Source organism: Microchirus variegatus (assembly GCF_963457635.1).
Source record: "Microchirus variegatus genome assembly, chromosome: 5".
In the NCBI taxonomy this organism is placed as follows: domain Eukaryota; kingdom Metazoa; phylum Chordata; class Actinopteri; order Pleuronectiformes; family Soleidae; genus Microchirus; species Microchirus variegatus.
In genome coordinates this window covers 17,753,072-17,768,888 of record NC_139806.1, presented here as the reverse complement: position 1 = coordinate 17,768,888, position 15,817 = coordinate 17,753,072, and the positions used below count along the sequence as shown (strand labels likewise).

At 42.6% G+C, this 15,817-nt stretch overlaps 1 protein-coding gene across 1 annotated transcript in view; it reads left to right on the top strand.

The window, feature by feature from the left end:
* Positions 1-13,307, top strand: part of LOC310927292 (zinc finger protein 521-like) — a gene marked incomplete at both ends in the record, with an annotated part of 58,562 nt that extends 45,255 nt beyond the window's left edge. Inside the window, 2 exons of the mRNA XM_083889586.1 lie at positions 8,770-8,835; positions 10,168-13,307. Coding sequence (XP_083745712.1) covers positions 8,770-8,835; positions 10,168-13,307 — 3,206 coding nt within the window. The remainder of the gene's footprint in view (positions 1-8,769; positions 8,836-10,167) is intronic.
* Positions 13,308-15,817: the final 2,510 nt, after the last annotated feature.

Sequence of the window (15,817 nt, the reverse complement as noted above, 5' to 3'; positions counted from 1 at the left end):
GTACCGTAAGCGGTTTTGGGGGGGGGGGGGAAACAGCACGGACGCTGTTGCCAGGTGTGTAGGTCTTGATGTGTTTATTGTGTTGTGTGTTATCATTGTGATTCCAACTGTAATTGTAGAACTTCTCTTTATCTCGCTCACTTTCTGACGTGTCAAATTATTTGCATTCCAAATTTAATTGAACGTCACTTTATAGGTGATATTAAAGCAGCTAATCAAAATTACACGTTGACCAGCTTCAATCTCATTCTCATTGTATATTAGTGATATAGTAATACTACTCAGTGATAGCATGATAGTAATGTTGTCTCCTTTCATACACTGACATTTAAGGCTGATCCAATGAACAGTAATCAGTTTATATGGGTGTTCCTGTGAGTGATAGCTGATGTTGGGGGACAATTACATTGTCTCAACTGAATGATGATCCTTGAAATGGGTTCATCACAGTAAGCTAAAGCTACGATATCGGGACACGCTTCCAAAACTGTCAACGATCTATAAAAACCTAAATGATTTACTGCACCGTAACTTTTTTTTCTCTCTCTCTTTCATAAAACACGACTCATCTCTAATATTTGATTGATTGTACTTTCCATTACATTTTATGTTGTTATTTATGAAGCAAATTCCAAATGTAAAAGTTACACTCGAGCTGCTCCTCAAGTTTACTTGTATTGAAGGGATGATAATTCTTATGGGGGTGTTAGTTGGCTGTCATACTGAGTTCCTCTCCTGAGAGAGAAACATAAATAGCCTCCCAGGTGGTGGTGTGTAACTAAGTAAATGGTTACTAAGCCAAGGAGAGCTGTGCCTATGTAAATAGGGCAAGGCAAAGTATCCAGTGAGGTGCCAGAGTGAGAGGAGGGTATTCAAGGGATGAACTTCAATAATCTCTTTTAGGAAGTTTTTTTTTTTTTTCCTACAGTGACCCTGAAAGTTTTCTGCTAACTGCATCAGCATTAAAACTTCTTGCAAAAAAACACAATCTAGGGGAAAAGGTTTTTTTTTTGGTTTTTTTTTCATCTGATAAATAGATAAACAGGAATAAATCAATGTGAAGTGATGGATGAATAAATAAAATGCCCTGTAGTCATTTGTCTGGTTGTATTCAGGCCTCATATTCCAGCCCAGTATTGAAAATGAAGATGAGGTTGAGGGCAGCACAGGGACTCATTCATTCTGTGAGGCGTTTGCATGTTTGTGAGTGTGTATCAGTGTGTGTTTTCATAATACATACGAGTATTAGGATATGATGATGAGCGACTTGGATATCAACAGAAAACAATGGATGGGGAATCAAAGCAAACCCCCAAATCTGTCTGCCATTTGCGCTCACATACTGTACACACATGTCGTGACTATTCTGGCACAGTTACTGGGCCAAGGAAGTGCTGGTCTGGGGCCTGGCCCATTCTCCAGAGACACCCTCCCCTGCCTCTTCCCTCTCCGCCCCCTTCCCCCTTCCTGTGCAAGTCTGTGGACACAGTCTGAGGCGACAAGGTTGCACAACAGCTCACAAAACCTCCGCTTTATAAACATGATCATAAAAAGCACAGCCTCCCCTTAGAAATCTACTTAAAAAGAAAATAAAATTAGGAAGACTGTGATAATTGTGTCAAGGGGGGAAATAGATCAGAAGAATTATGGGGGGAAAAACCAGGAAATCTTGCCGTGGCTTTGTTACTTTGCTGTTGGTTCATTTCGACATTGATCCACCCTCCCATCTGTCATCCTTTTCCCGTGCTCCGTCTTCAACTCTCCATTTCTTTCTGTCTCTTTCTTTCTCCCTTTCTTGGATTCAAGAGTGGAGGAGCCTTCTGGCTTTAACAGAGAGGGGATGAAGATGTTTATTCATCTGGAGGGTATTAGAGCCATGATTAAGGAGAGGAGGGAGTAGTAAGGCTGATGCGACGTCTGCGTTGCTCGTTCGTGGGCTGCCTGTGGGATTCTGGCCAACACACCAGGAAAACAAGAAACGAAGAAAGAATGAAAAAAAGAATGAAAAAAAAAAAAAAAAACTTATAGTGAAATTTGATTCTCACGGGAAGGCAAAGAAGTTTAAATTTCAGCAGTGTTGCTCGCTCTCTCATTTTCAGTCTCAATCCCTGTCCTCTCGGCTAAGCTAATTATTAATGAATGCGGTTTCTGGTGAACCTTGGAGAGGTGTCAGTGCTGCAGTCACTGAGGGTTAAGAAATCTTGACATTTAAGACAGGGATGCATGAAAATACATCGTCTTGCTTGAGTTGATGCTTGTTTTTCTTCTCCTCCCACTCTCCTCTCCAAGATGCATGTTTTCTTCTCCCTCCTGGGCTGTCTCCAGTTGTTTTACCACTGACAAGCCGAGATGGCGCTGAGGATGTATCAAACAGAGCTGCAGTGTATTAATCAGGGCAACTATGGGTCATGGGTCAAGAAGCACAGTCAGGTTTGTCTGATATATGCTAAGGCTAAAGCTAACACAGGAGCCCATTGCTCGAGGTGTTTGCCCATGTGCATATGGTGTTTTTCCTTTCATCCTTTGCAGTGAGAGAAAAGAGGTGTTGATGTAAGACTTTTTTATGGGCAATTGGCAGACTAACTACCCTTTATAAAAATATTCCCAGTGCACCAAAACATAGATCCAAATTTATGAAGTTTTCCTTTAAAAGTAAAATAATTCTTCGTTGAAGTCTAGCCCAAGTTTTATGGGTCAGGATGAGGTAGTTTGATTAAAAAGAATTAGACCCTATTTTCCGAATTCACTGAGTGCTGTGCTTGGTTTTAAGTAATGGATAGCGCCACCAGAAACTTGCAGAGCAAACCCTATTTTAATGAAGCAGCCATACAGTAACTCAGCACATTTCTTTGCATGAAACATTTTTTTTTTCCTTTTTCTGAGATGATCACATAAATCACATTTCCATGAGTAACTAAGAGTGGAGGAAAAATAAAAGAGCATCCAAGTGTGCAGTGAGGAAATATTAGTCATACAGTAGAGCACAGTGCTGCAGCTTCCCTCACAGCCACTGACTGGCTGACTGGCTAGCTGACTGTCCACAGGGTCCTGCGCCTGGCCTGCCGCAGTGTTGAGGGAACAGCACACACACACACACACACACACACACACAAACAGAGCCTCCCCTGCCTATTGGAAGCCCAGCCCAGTCCAGTCCCGCCTGGCCCAGCACTCCCTCAGAGCCAGAGTAGTGAGGCAAGAGAGGCAGGCGGTGAAGGGGCATGCTGGGGGACAGATTGTCATCCTCCTCTCTCCCCCTGGGAGGCTCACTGTGGCTGCAGGTCCAGCCAAGACCTGGGGTACAGAATCCTTCCTGTTTGTGCTGGAGTCCACCTGAAGTGGTCAATCGTCCTTCCTCTCCACACCACCAGCCGTTCTACAGGAGGTGACACCACTACCCCCACGCTTCTCCCACACACAGACTGTACCACCTGCGTCCTATACACACACCTCATCTATTTTGCTTTGCAGCACCTTTGGGTATTATAAATATAAATACTATATATATATATATATACATTATAAATATCTTACGGTGGTTTTATCATTTAGATTTTTATCATTTTGGTTTGTGGTGCCATTGAAACACATTTTTGAAGAATTTTAAAACACCATATGCAGTTTCAGGGTAAATTTCAGATAATGACCTTCGTGCTGCGCCGTGTATTTTTGTCTGAGCGTGATTCACTTTTGATGAATCGAACACTTCAAATCAAGTGAAATTCAACTCAAGCCTGCAAGCCCACCTACTGCACTCTGAATAGCACCCCAAATTCACCTTTGCTGAAAAATATGGCAATTAAGTGTCGCTACTGTTATCTTCCCTCGTATTAGCTTATTTTTTCTCTTAAAGAAAAAAAAAATTACAGCAGCAAAATAAAACATTCCTGGCAGTTTATTTCTTGTTAATGCCGTCTCTATCACTTTGCCCTGCCGTGACATAATAACTGCTTCTCTCAGAAAAAAAAACACAGAAAGGGCCAAACAAACAATACAAGATCACTTCCCTTGATTGTTTAAATGCCCATTCTTATTAAACTGTTACATGTATAATTCATACCTTCTGTTCCACCATCATATTTTTTTCAGTATGTGTTATGTGTGTTGTTGACCTCACTGATAGCACAGGGTTGTTATGAAGGATAAGGAACTTGTTACCAAGCATTAAGTCATCGCTGGCATTCAGACACTGCGGTTATGGATTGTTACGTGATGCTAATTTTCACAGGAAACACAATGAGGCAGATCTTGCGCGATGCACAAACATCCGCCTTCATGTTAGACGACTGGCATTATTTTAAGAAATACTATTGATTGATTATCATCATCAGTATGACATTGTTTTTTGTCTGTGCTCTAAGACAGACACCAGAGTAGCAGGGATATGTCTGCGTGCACAGAAGTAATGGAATTCCACTTTTCATGGCGTCTCAGTATTATGGGAAGAAAAGGCCTAGTAAAGGATGACTGGCCACCCTACTTTTCCTCCTCCTGGCCTTCCATTTGTCTAACTTTCCTGGGACACCACTGGGGCGCCGTGATTTCTGGGACAGTGACCAAGTGCTCCTGTCTAAGCTGGGGGACGTGGGTAATGTGGACAAAGTAGTTGACAGTTTGCCGCTTCCCCATGGTTGAGAGACAGAGCCATGAGGGCCAGAATAATGGACACAGAGTCAGGACAGCGCTTGATGTCCCGGCTCTTTGTGTCGGGCCCTATGTGGAAAAAAAAAAGTCCCCATCGAGCGCAGTTTGGTGATGTGTGGAATTCGCCTTCAAGTGTGTATGAGTTGCTGTTACGGCAGTGATGAAACCCCAGGAAGCGAATCTTCATTTCATCCACAGTTTTTTTTCTACCACGTCGTCGTAAAAGAAGGAATCTTTCAGTCGCCTCTCACGACCCCTCCTTCTCCTCCTGTAGCACAGTGGATTTGATTGATCTGTAACTTGTTTCGGATAGAGACCTGACATTTTTCAGTGATGTGTAAAAAAAAAAAAAAATAATACTGTGTTTGCTGAGAAAAAGATAACAGATAAATAATATGGATTAAGTATACACACAGCACACACAAATTAACTATACTATCTGTTGTAGTTCCTTTAAATACTTTTAGTTGTGGTAATTTGTGTGTGTGAATTCACATTATTATTTTCTTTAATATCAAATAGGAATTTTTCTTCCTCATGTTTCTCTGTTGTTTCACAGTTGTTTTCTGTCGATTAAGAACTTTACAACTTGCATACCTTCAGGAGCAAAACCCCGTCTTAACTTCTCAATATCAACTCATTTGAAATAAAAAAATGTGTAGCATCATAGCATGATTCTATATTTGACATATCGCCCCAGCCTTTGTGTGTGTGTGCATATGTGTTAATCAACTGGGTGTCTAGCCACCTGGCATATGACAGCTATAGGGAATTATCACTGTTTCATTTTGACTGGATTTGATGTCTTAAAACAGGGATGTAGCAGGACGACTGTGAATAAAGCCCAGCACTAGACCCTTTTCCAATAGCTCTGTGTCTGCTGAGCTCCTGGTCCTGAAATCGACTGAGTAATTCACTCATGTGACTGGAATAAGTCCCAGAAATTCATCGTCCCCCTCCCATCTCTCTCTCAGTCTGAGAGACTTGAGTCTTTGCTAATGTAAAAAAAATATCTCCCGCCACCTCCTCTATTAGATTTTAAGTGGTTGTGTCACAAACAGGGCCGTACATGATAGTGTGTTGTTCAGACACGCGTTGCGATTTGGGCATCAGAACAGGAAAAGCGTGGAGATGACACATGCATTGTCTCACGGGAAAGACTCACTACTTCTCCCAGTAACTGTAAAAAAGATCTTCTTCTCTGAATATGAAGTGGGGTCATGGTGTTACATCAGACAAGTTGTCAGCTTTTTGTTTATTCAATGAATCCCTAATCCCCAATGTGCCACAAATACACTCACACAAACACATCTCTTATGACAACCGCTATGTGCGGATCTCTGCTACAACACATATGAAGACAGGGTTTTGGCGGCTGAAAGCATGGGCATGATTTGCTTTACTGGAATGGCTTTTGAACAAAGTCTAGGCTTATGATAGAAGTGGCAGATGAGTGATAGCAAAAGCAGTTTTCTGATAAGATAAGGTCCTGGACATGGATAAGAGTTTGGCTTCCTAAATAGAAGAGATATACTATGCTGTCAGGCAGTGATAAGCCATATTGAACTGCATCCAGGAACTCAGATACGAAGCAGTGAGTTATTCCCAAACCAAAGCCTCTGAATGGTTTCAGGAGGGTGTACAACAACCAAACAAAACAATACAATCGCAATTTCCTTTCTAACAAGTTCTGTTTAAATGTGCAATCAAATGAAAAAAGAAAAAGTAAAACTCTTTCCTACTTCTATTTAAACTGTTCAAAAATATGGTGTTTCATATTACACTTGTACCACTTCTGCCTCAATTGGTGTTTTATGGTTTGTAAACAGCAGGTGTCGTTCAATGACATTAGAAAACACAAAGATTAACAGAATACTGTGTATTAAAAAACCTGTACCACAGATTTTGTGTTACAGGTTTTTCCTTTTGCAATGTTCTGGCAAAAGCTCCATTTCTTTCTGAACATTTCCTCACACCCAGGGCCTCAAATTCCATCATATCAGAAGTTTTTCGAAAACCACACTTTCCCATATAGCAATGGGAGGTGGTTTTACTGGTTCTGAATATGTATGACTTTGTACATATGTTTTATTGATTGTGCTGCTGCAGAGCACAACAACCTTTTTCAAGTTTTAGCAGTCTAGAAATCGCACGCTGTCTTCCCTCTAATTTTCTGGTTTGCCATCCTGCAAAATATCTACAAAGAACCATAGTAATTCTGTTAAAATGATCACGTAGCACTTAAAACAATGCCACCACATGTGCAGAATGATGTCGTCTAGAGGGAGAAGATGTCATCAATTTCCATCATACTTTAATTGCGTGAATTGGGGAAAAAATCCCAGAGTATGAAACGTAATAGTCTCTGTGCGGAGAAACTGTACCTGTATCCAGCATTAAGTTTTTCATTTGAACAGCAGTATTTACTTTGGGAAAGGGTGTTATAAATGAACATAGAGGAAGTGGTGCACAAAGAGTAGGTCAGACTGGCTCAGAGTAAACTCGAAAAGGGAATTTATTTGCGGTTACTTTTTTAATAAAAGAAACCCTCATTAACCTTACACACTGTGAGCATATTCCTGGAATATGAGTTGGCATTTGTATTTTCTTAAGCAAAAGTTTATACTGTAACTACTATAACTTGTATCTTGCTAGTAAATATGGCTCTGACACATTTAATGCCATCCCCTATAGCAGCTCTCCAAACAAGGTTGTTTTGTTCCATATAGGAGAAATTTAAAAGACATGGAAGGGGGTAGGGACAGAACTCCCAGAGAGGGACAGGCCTTAAGATGGAGGTCTTCCTCCCAGGACATGACAGGCTGTTGGCTGGAGGATGCTCAGGAAGGCCTTGGCAGACCAACAAAGACAGCCCTTCAGCTGCAGGGTGTAGTTTTTCAGGCCCCAGCATCCCCTTTGGCAGCAGCACAGAGAGTGCTGGCGTGCACAGGCCCCCGGCCCGAGAGACAGGGAAGTAAGGCCCGTTCTTTTATTTACTCAGGCTGCTGCTGAGGCCTGGGCATTTCTTGTCTGGGTGAAGAAGGGAAAAAAACAAGTCTCTCTCACTTGCTCACTTTCCTCTTGTGGTCTCCTGAGGAGCATTGCTCTTTTCATCATACAGTTATTCCCACACACTTGCTTATGGCCACTGCACTTGAATCTATGTCCTGTGTGTACACACACACATGTGTTAATGTGTTGTCACTATGTGGGACTTCAGGGAAACTCTACCTTAAATCTACAGTTTCAACAAGGAATGTCTTTGTTTGTTTCTTGTATGTATTTCCTTATTTTAAATGTATTCACACTCACAGTGACATAATGACCCCGTGTTTGACAGAAGCAGCAATTGTTCCGGCACGCGTACAACCTTTTATTTAGACTGATATGAGCATTTCTTGACTGACTTGAACAATATGTACTAAATTAGTCACATTATTGGGTCATAATTTATTATGACACAGCATTATGATATTATTTCATCACGCAGCAGCCTCTGTAATGTTTCACAGACCTAATATTAACATGGCTGTTTGCCCATTTAAACCTCTATTCTGCTTGTTGAGCAATGTTTGTGACTCCCACATGTCCCCCACAGATACGGTTTTATTCATGCATGGTACTGGAGTGAAGGCACTTAATAAATAATATACATGAAGGAAGCAACAACAAAACAGAGAATGGATTGAGGTTGTCCTGACAGCTTAGTGGTGTCTTTAGGCAAAGTCACCATCATTTAAGACCGTAGAATTTCATTTAGCCTTGTATACTAGCCCATTTATTTGTATATTTTATACGATTGTCTCAAAGCCAATATGTATGACTGTAAGGCATTGGCTGGGGTCATTCTTCTTGCACTGTGTTCTTCTCCTATACCCTGGGAGGAAGTATGAGAGAGGGCAGTTCCGCCCCCTCTGTGGAGGAGGGCATAGTATTGAGTCACCCATCCTCCCTCAAACCAAAGAGAGAGAGAACACTGAGACATGTATGAGATATACAGCAAGTAAAGCAGGCAAGGTTTGCTCCTTGAGTAAGATGTGTTTGCAGAGCGGGCACCTTGCCAGGGGTGGGAGGTTTCCGGGAGGGTCGCTCTGTGGAGGTGGGCTCTCAATGTGCCGCTTTCAGCAGTTTGGAGGGGCAAGGGAATGGCCTACGACCCCATCTGTTTCCTGAAGATAGGCCCTGATGGGGGTAAGTGCTCAGAGAGGGCATGATATCCTGACAAAGGGCAGATCTCCCAGTAAAAACAACAGAAAGAGAGTGAGAGAGAGAGACTTTTATATTTGTCAGCTGAAGGAGTGTACAGAGGTTGGATCCTGGAAAGAGCTCATGGTTTTCCGTTGTCCATCTCATAAATCTTCACAGCTTCCTCTTGTTTTTCCCATTCCAAGTTTTGGCCTTTTGACATACTTTTTTTTTCTGAAGGGGTTGGAATTACGTTGTTTTATTTAGGTAAGGAAGTCCACAGCACTTAGAATTCGGCGGAGGGAAGAAGTGGCCTGTAACCTTTTGAACTTGTGGAAAGTGGTGCTCTGTGTTTTCCATTCATATCACTGTACACTAGTGAACCAATCGAATGGAATGTCAGCAACAAAGCATGTTGAATAGGGACACATTGTAAAACGAATGGGGGCTGTTTTTGTATTGTCAGTTGACTGAGGTTGGCTCTGGTCGTTCTCTGCACCTGCTTGTCCTTGAGTGAGATTTTAGCCACTTAGTTTTCTGCCCCTATCACACCCACCCATTCCCACCCAACACAGAAAAACAGACATATTAGCACATGCCACGTTCATCCATCCAGTATTTGTTGCCCTACGGCTTACACAGCTTTGCACAAACCCCACTGACAAATATGATAATAATGCATATTCTATAATCTGATATCTATTGACTGATGCTCTGATATGCACATGTTTCACAAAAGCATCTACTTTGCAATGGAGCTTTCCTAAAGGCTATGTGTAGCTGTGGTTTGAATTGCACATTTAATCTTCTCTTTCTTGAAAATGACTTTTTTTTTCCTAGTCTTAATGTTATTTCAAGGACTCTTGTTTTCAAAATTATTCTAGTCATTGTTTAGGAATAATAGAAATGTTTTAATTTACCTCATGCCAGGCTTACATCCTAAAGTAGAGCCATTGTCTTGTGTCGGCTTTAAATGTCAGAGAGATTGTATTTTGAGTCACAGTGGGCTAAGCCATTACGTGGCCACATACAAGGTTAATTGTAGTAAAGTATTTCAACTTATTCTCTTCTCTAATTATACTAAAAGTTGCATATTTAAATGTACTTTTTTGCATAACACCTAAGGAGAGGTATTGTTTTCAATGAAGAAAGAATGGTCTAAGTTACACAGAATTTAAAATTCATACACATCAACCGGATGATTATTATAATAAATAACACCATGGTGGCACACCTTTTCTATTTCAAAAAGTGAGACAAATGTGTTGCTAATAAAGTCTTACAAAACAAAGCTCTTAACACTCTCCTTCCTTTTCTTTTTCCCTCTTTCTCTTTCAGATGGTGCTGATCTAGAAGATGACCCATCGTGTTCCTGGCCAGCATCATCTCCCTCCAGTAAGGACCAGACTTCTCCAGGACACTGCGAGGACTATGACTTTGGCGAGGAGGAAGGGGGCCCCGGCCTACCATACCCATGCCAGTTCTGTGACAAGTCCTTCAGTCGCCTAAGTTTTCTCAAGCGTCACGAACAGAGTCACGGTGATAAACTCCCATTCAGCTGTACCTTTTGCAGCCGACTGTTTAAGCACAAGCGTAGCCGGGATAGACACGTGAAGCTCCACACAGGTGATAAGAAGTACCACTGCGGAGAGTGTGACTCTGCCTTCTCCCGCAGTGATCACCTCAAAATCCACATGAAAACTCACGCCTCCAACAAACCCCACAAGTGCCCTGTGTGCCGCCGAGGCTTTCTTTCCTCCAGCTCTCTCCATGGCCACATGCAAGTACACGAAAGGGGCAAAGACGGCAGCAGCTCCAGTCTCTCAAGAGCTGATGAATGGAAAGTGAAAGAAACACGCAAATGCAGCCGTTGTGAGGAGGGCTTTGATATACCAGAGGAGCTCCAGCGGCACATTGCAGAGTGCCACCCAGAGTGCTCACCATCAGAGGATGGAGGATTGGGTGCCACCCTGCAGTGCATCTACTGCCATGAGCCTTTCAGTGATGAGGGCACCTTGCTGACTCACATTGACCATGCCCACAGCCGAGACAGGAAGGGCCACACTTGTACTATCTGCTCTGAACACTTTCTCTCTGTTGAAGACCTTTATGCTCACATGGACATCCACCAGCTCCCTGAATCAAGTAACCATAGTAACAGTCCTTCATTGCTAACAGTGGGATACACCTCTGTTTCTAGCACCACTCCCGATTCCAACCTCTCTGTTGACAGCTCCACAATGGTGGAGACAGCGCCGCCAGTGCCCAAGACAAGGGGAAGGAGAAAGAGAGCTGCTCAGAACACATCTGACTTGGGAGGACGTTCCTCGAAACAGCCTAAAGTCTCCTACAGTTGCATCTACTGTAACAAGCAAGTATTCTCCAGTTTGGCGGTGCTTCAAATTCACCTGCGGACTATGCATCTGGATAAGCCAGAGCAGGCTCATACTTGCCAGTTTTGTTTGGAAGTCCTCCCCTCTTTACTAAATCTAAATGAACATCTCAAGCAGGTCCACAATGCAGAAGACCATGCTGCCCTCTTAGTAAGCTTGCCTGATGCCCTTCTTCAGTGCAACTTCTGCCCCGAGGTGTTGGGTGACCTCAATGCACTCCAAGAACACATCCGCTGCTCTCATGGCTTTCCTAGTCCTGTGGCCAAAGAGAGCAATGCCTTCTTCTGTCCCCAATGCTTCATGGGGTTTTTGACTGAGGCTACCTTGGAGGAGCATGTTCGGCAGACTCACTGTGATGGGGGAAGCTTGCGATTTGACTCCCCTCTGGCTATAACTCCCAAAGAGCCTATAGTAGAAGTGTACTCCTGTTCTTACTGCACAAATTCTCCCATATTCAACAGTGTTCTGAAACTTAACAAACACATCAAGGAGAATCACAAGAATATTCCACTCGCACTGAACTACATCAACAATGGAAAGAAATCTCTGCGCACTCTCAGCCCTTCTTCTCCAATATCTGTGGAATCTACCATGCTGAAACATGGCAGCTCAGCTTCACGCACTTCTAGTGAGTTCATATGTAACCAGTGTGGAGCCAAGTATACCAGTTTAGACCTCTTCCAGACTCACCTAAAAACTCACTTAGATGGTCTGCATCCTCAACTGACCTGCCCACAGTGTAACAAAGAGTTCCCCAACCAAGAGTCCCTGCTAAAGCATGTGACGATTCACTTCACTATTACCTCCACTTATTACATATGTGAGAGCTGTGACAAGCAATTTACTTCAGTGGATGACCTGCAGAAGCACCTGCTTGACATGCATACCTTTGTATTTTTCCGTTGCACTCTGTGCCAAGAAGTGTTTGACTCAAAGGTATCCACTCAGCTCCACCTTGCTGTGAAACACAGCAATGAGAAGAAAGTGTATCGCTGCACCTCCTGCAACTGGGATTTCAGGCATGAGACTGACCTACAGCTACATGTAAAACACAGCCATCTGGAAAACCAGGGCCGTGCCCATCGTTGCATTTTTTGTGGAGAATCCTTTGGCACAGAGGTGGAGCTGCAGTGCCACATCACCACCCACAGCAAGAAGTATAACTGTCGCTTTTGCAGTAAGGCTTTCCATGCAATTGTACTGTTGGAGAAGCATTTGAGAGAGAAACACTGTGTGTTTGAGGGAAAAACACAGAACTGTGGCGCTAATGGCTCCTCTGTAAGTGGAGGTGAAGGTCAGCCTAAAGAGGATGTTGAGCTACAAGGTCTTCTGACAAACAGCCATGGCCCTGGGACAGTGGGGGTATCTGTTGTGGAGTCCCAGAACAGCCATGATGGAAGTGAGGAAGAGGTGGACACTGCAGAGCCCATGTATGGGTGTGACATTTGTGGGGCATCTTACACCATGGATTCACTCCTCACTAACCACCAGTTGAGAGATCATAATATTCGCCCTGGTGAGAGTGCATTGATGAAAAGGAAAGCTGAAATGATTAAGGGCAACCATAAGTGCAATGTCTGCTCTCGCACTTTCTTCTCTGAGGCTGGGCTGAGGGAACATATGCAGACCCACCTTGGGCCTGTCAAACACTACATGTGTCCCATCTGTGGGGAGCGTTTCCCTTCCTTACTCACCCTGACTGAGCACAAGGTTACTCATAGCAAGAGTCTGGACACAGGAAGCTGCCGCATTTGTAAGATGCCTCTGCAGTGTGAGGAGGACTTTCTGGAGCACTGCCAGATGCACCCTGACCTCAGGAACTCCCTGACAGGTTTCCGTTGTGTTGTTTGCATGCAGACAGTCACCTCCACATTGGAGCTAAAGATCCATGGTACATTTCACATGCAGAAAACAGGCACCATGTCTGCCAACCAGCCCATGGGCCGCAACAATATCATCACTCATAACCATCATCAACACCAGCCACAGAAAATTTTCAAGTGCGCCTCTTGTCTGAAAGACTTCAGGTCCAAACTAGACCTTGTTAAGCTGGACATCAACGGCCTGCCTTATGGACTCTGTGCATCATGTGTGGCAGCAGCAGGTTCCAAAAGCTCAAGCCCAACAATGAATGGAGGAAGGCAACAGCAGCACGGCGGATCCACGACTCCAGCACCAACTATGGTTGCACGGGTCCAGGGGGAGAGTCTCAGCCCTGGGGAAGGGAAAGGCAAAGCTGTCTCTTCGTCGTCTTCGTCCTCTTCCACGTCCTCATTGTCTGCTGCCAAGACGCGGTGCTCCAGCTGCAACGTGAAGTTTGAGTCAGAAGCTGAGTTGCAAAATCATGTCCAGACAGTGCATCGGGAACAGGCAGGGGACAGCAACAGTGGGCAGCTCAAGACACCCCAGGTGTCTCCCATGCCTAGAGCCAGCCCCTCACAAATCGAAGAGGTATTGTTGATCAGTGTCATATTATAACCGAGGTTATGAAATTGTTTTTAATTTGTAACTTGTAGCCTTGTCTTCTACTTAAAGTTAACTGGAAATAAAAAGCATCTTCCTCTCCTTCTTTTCAGAAGAAGACATACCAGTGCATCAAATGTCAGATGGTATTCTACAGTGAATGGGACATCCAAGTTCATGTGGCCAACCACATGCTGGGTAGGAGATAACTATTTTTTTGTTTCATGCATCATGATCTTTGATGCACTCCTGCAGCAAAGTCATAAAACAGTGCCTGTAGTATATCTCTAAATTTATTTTTCTACATTTCCCAAAGTAGCATAGATATATATCTATCTATATATATATATATATATATACAGTATATATATATATATATATAGCCCCACCAAAACATATATATTTTCGTGGGGCTTTAAGTGTGATTTAAATGTTAGAGGGAAGGATTTTGTGTGATCATCATCGTTGTAATCTATACCGTTAAGGACAATTCTCCAAAATTCACCACAGCTATTTGTCATTTTAAATACACTGAATCAAATGATATATGTAATAAAATATTTGACCCTGTCTCATTCAGGCTTACAAGTATCTGGATCACATCACCAAATAGGTGGAATTATTTTAATATTTTGACCATCAACTGCATCCCCAGTGTTGTGAATTTAAAAACCAGTCATCTTCATTTCCCCATGCATGTGAATGACACTGTATCAAATAGTACATGTGCATGCTTGTGGACCAGAATCTCTCAACTTCAAGCCACTCTGTTATGAAAGTAGTTTGACGTAGTGGACAAATTCCATACAGAGTATTCCAATATTTTATACCCCAAACTGAAAAATTCCAGAAAATATACAATTTTTTTAGATTTAAAAAGAATCTTCACATTGCTGCTGAAATTTTTGCTTTTCTTGTTTGTTTATTTAATTTGGCTTGTTTATTGTGCCTTTCCACTCAGGTATTATTTCCAGGTGACAGATTAAATACAGCGTTTGGTAACATGCATACTCTCAGCATTTAATGACAGCAAAATATTTTATATTAAATACTCTATCACGAAATGATTCAAAATATCCCTTCGGATATCCTTTCGGTGTATAGCAACAACCTCTAAATTTTTTTGGAAATGTCTTCACTTTTGGTTGTCATTTGTATGCAGGTGGAATAATTTGTAGAGAACAGACAATTGGAAAACAGGTTTTCTTGCCTGCAGTAAGTAGGCGTCTGAATTCCGGTCTCACGTTCCTTTATTCATTCATTTATTCAGCTCGTTTGGTGGCTCTTTCATTACACTGCATTATCTGTTGTCTTCAGTGGGAGAGAGACTCATTGATCTGGAACCAAACTGCCTCTCTGTTTGGGACACGCTTCTAGGCGCAGGTGAATTTAAACACGGTGGGCAATTCTATCAGGACCGGTAGGCAATTCTATCAGGGACCCACTGTTTGTGCATAAACAATCAGAAGCATGTGATTTGTGATTTTGATGCTGCAGTGTTTTTGCAAAGGAGAGGGACGAGATGAGAGTGTGTAGGTGTCTATTTTGTATTCATCTTTGCGATCTGCTCACCCACTATTCTACTGGGGGCGCCTAATACAGTACCATGCCAGCATTAGTCCTTTCTCTCACGAAGCCAGGCACGGAGCACACTGGGAGGGTAGAAAACAGACCCCCCCTACTGGTTATTTCATGTCTTTCAGACGCACAGGCACACAGTTTCTCCATAACAGTGGAATTCAGACAGCTTAAGATAACAGGAGGATAGGTGATTGGGTTATAGTCTGATGTTTTCACTTCTCTGATATGCCATCACTTTGTGTTCAACATGATCACGCTTTTCATCAAGTCCCTTCAAAAGGGTTTCTGTTAAATGCATTTGTCAATTTGTAAAAATGTGGAGAAAACAAAACTTGCTGACATCACTTAAATAAATAAAGAAAAACAAAGAACTGAAAAGCTATAAAGAAAACGCATGCACCAGGTTAGTTGTGTTCCAACACTAATGTTGATCTTATGGATTTATATGGCGACTGAGGAATCCTGCTTCAGAATGGGGTTAAATTCAATCCAGGCAGTAATCACTGCAAAGGCAATTTGGGCCAAAAAAACAGAAAAAAAAAAATGCTCAT